Source organism: Microtus pennsylvanicus, chromosome 6 (assembly GCF_037038515.1).
Source record: "Microtus pennsylvanicus isolate mMicPen1 chromosome 6, mMicPen1.hap1, whole genome shotgun sequence".
In the NCBI taxonomy this organism is placed as follows: domain Eukaryota; kingdom Metazoa; phylum Chordata; class Mammalia; order Rodentia; family Cricetidae; genus Microtus; species Microtus pennsylvanicus.
This window is the reverse complement of record NC_134584.1, coordinates 8,269,000-8,271,502: the sequence shown is the minus strand read 5'-3', so window position 1 is coordinate 8,271,502 and position 2,503 is coordinate 8,269,000. Positions and strand designations below refer to the sequence as shown.

Genomic DNA, 2,503 nt, shown 5'->3' with positions numbered 1-2,503 from the left:
CATGTATAATTGTGGCTCCTGTACCACCTGGAACTGCACTATATGGTGCCCTCCTTAACTAGTGGCCACGCCCTAGCTCTCAGGATTTTCTACTGCAAGCCCACCAGATACCACTTCCTGGTTATCAGGGACTCATGAGGGGCTCGTGCTCAGAGCAGCTGCAAGCATAGGAAAATAAGTTGTTTACTCGGACAGGCAAGGAGTCATAAAAGTTCAGGGTCTGAGGGTCTGCAGTCCCCAATATATGATGACACTTGTGTGGGGGGACACTCATCTCATTAAAAGGAAGAACTTTGCCAGAGAGGAGGAAGAAAGAGCTTGAAGCCAGAATTGTGGGAGAAATGTGTCCACAGTTAGGTGAAACTAGGCATTGAAAATGCCTTAAGGGGGGTCTCACACTCTGCCGCCGGTTTGCGCTGCGTGTCTTCCCGCTGCTCCTTCTCCCCGGCATTCGCTGATCGCCATGGAAGAAGAAATCGCCGCGCTCGTCATTGACAATGGCTCCGGCATGTGCAAAGCTGGCTTTGCTGGCGACGACGCCCCCAGGGCCGTGTTCTCATCCATCGTCGGGCGCCCCCGACACCAGGGCGTCATGGTGAGCATGGGCCAGAAGGACTCGTACGTGGGTGACGAGGTCCAGAGCAAGAGAGGAATCCTGACCCAGAAGCCAACTGGGACGACATGGAGAAGATCTGGCATCACACCTTCTACAACGAGCTGCGTGTGGCCCCTGAGGAGCACCCGGTGCTTTTGACCGAGGCCCCCCTGAACCCCAAAGCGAACAGAGAGAAGATGACACAGATAATGTTTGAAACCTTCAACACCCCAGCCATGTACGTGGCCATTCAGGCGGTGCTGTCCCTGTATGCGTCTGGGCGCACCACTGGCATTGTCATGGACTCTGGTGACGGGGTCACACACACAGTGCCCATCTACGAGGGCTACGCCCTTCCCCACGCCATCTTGCGTCTGGACCTGGCTGGCCGGGACCTGACAGACTACCTCATGAAGATCCCGACTGAGCGGGGCTACAGCTTCACCACCACGGCTGAGCGGGAAATCATGCGTGACATTAAGGGGAAGCTGTGCTACATTGCCCTGGATTTTGAGCAGGAAATGGCCACTGCTGCATCATCCTCTTCCTTGGAGAAGAGCTATGAGCTGCCTGACGGGCAGGTGATCACCATTGGCAATGAGCGGTTCCGGTGTCCAGAGGCTCTCTTCCAGCCTTCCTTCCTGGGCATGGAGTCCTGTGGCATCCACGAGACCACCTTCAACTCCATCATGAAGTGCGACGTGGACATCCGCAAGGACCTGTATGCCAACACAGTGTTGTCCGGTGGTACCACCATGTACCCAGGCATTGCCGACAGGATGCAGAAGGAGATCACAGCCCTAGCGCCCAGCACGATGAAGATCAAGATCATCGCTCCCCCTGAGCGCAAGTACTCTGTCTGGATCGCAGCTCCATCCTGGCCTCCCTGTCCACCTTCCAGCAGATGTGGATCAGCAAGCAGGAGTATGACGAGTCGGGCCCCTCCATCGTCCACCGCAAATGCTTCTAGATGGACTGAGCAGGTGCCAGGCATCTGCTGCATGAGCTGATTCTGAAGTATCAATTTGCCCTGGCAAATGTACACACCTCATGCTAGCCTCATGAAACTGGAATAAGCCTTTGAAAAGAAATTTGTCCTTGAATCCAATATCAGCACTGGATTGTAGAACTTGTTGCTGATTTTTGACCTTGTATTCAAGTTAACTGTTCCCTTGGTATATGTTTAATGCCCTGTGCATATCTTGATTTAGTCCTTAGTCATGTGGCTTGGTCACTAGGTGGCTGGGGAGAGCGAGGGCATGCTGTGGACGAGAAATCCCCAGCCTGGTGGATGTGTGAGCAGTGATCTGTGCAGGGTATTAGCTGACTGCTGACTTCCAGGATTTCTCGAGGCTGGCAAGGGTTCCTGAACCAGTTACCACTTCCGTCTTGCCGGTCTAACAGGGTGGGAAAGTCCGAGCCTTAGGACCCAGTTCTGGTGTTTTCCCTCCTGACCGCGTGGATTGTTACTTGCCTTGAGTTGGGAACGTTTGCATTGACACCTGTAAATGTATTCATTCTTTTAATTTATGTAAGGTTTTTTTGTACTCAATTTAAGAAATGACAAATTTTGGTTTTCTACTGTTCAGTGAGAACATTAGGCCACAGCAACATGTCATTGTGTAAAGAAAAATAAAAGTGCTGCAGAAAAAAAAAAGAAAAGAAAATGCCTTAAAGGCATGCTGTGACATGCAAATGTGCGTTGCTCTGGGAGGATATAAATAGATGACATTGCCAGCCACTCAAGTATAAAAGAAACTGTTCTTTCACAAAGACAAACCCCCAAATGAGCAATTGTCCAAAGAGACCAGTGATGCCTTCTGCAGCATCAGATAAGTGCCTAGCTCACCCCTGCCGCGGACAGCTTCCTGGAAGGAGGGCGCCATATTGGCCATGACTCAGGTACAC

General features: G+C 51.8%; 1 protein-coding gene across 1 annotated transcript; it reads left to right on the top strand.

Moving 5' to 3' along the window:
* Positions 1-394: 394 nt before the first annotated feature.
* Positions 395-1,808, top strand: LOC142851738 (actin, cytoplasmic 2-like). The gene is given in 3 exon segments (XM_075975725.1): positions 395-665; positions 668-1,459; positions 1,462-1,808. Coding segments are annotated over 3 exon segments (1,098 nt in total). The 5' UTR covers positions 395-463; the 3' UTR covers positions 1,566-1,808.
* The last annotated feature ends 695 nt before the right edge of the window (positions 1,809-2,503 follow it).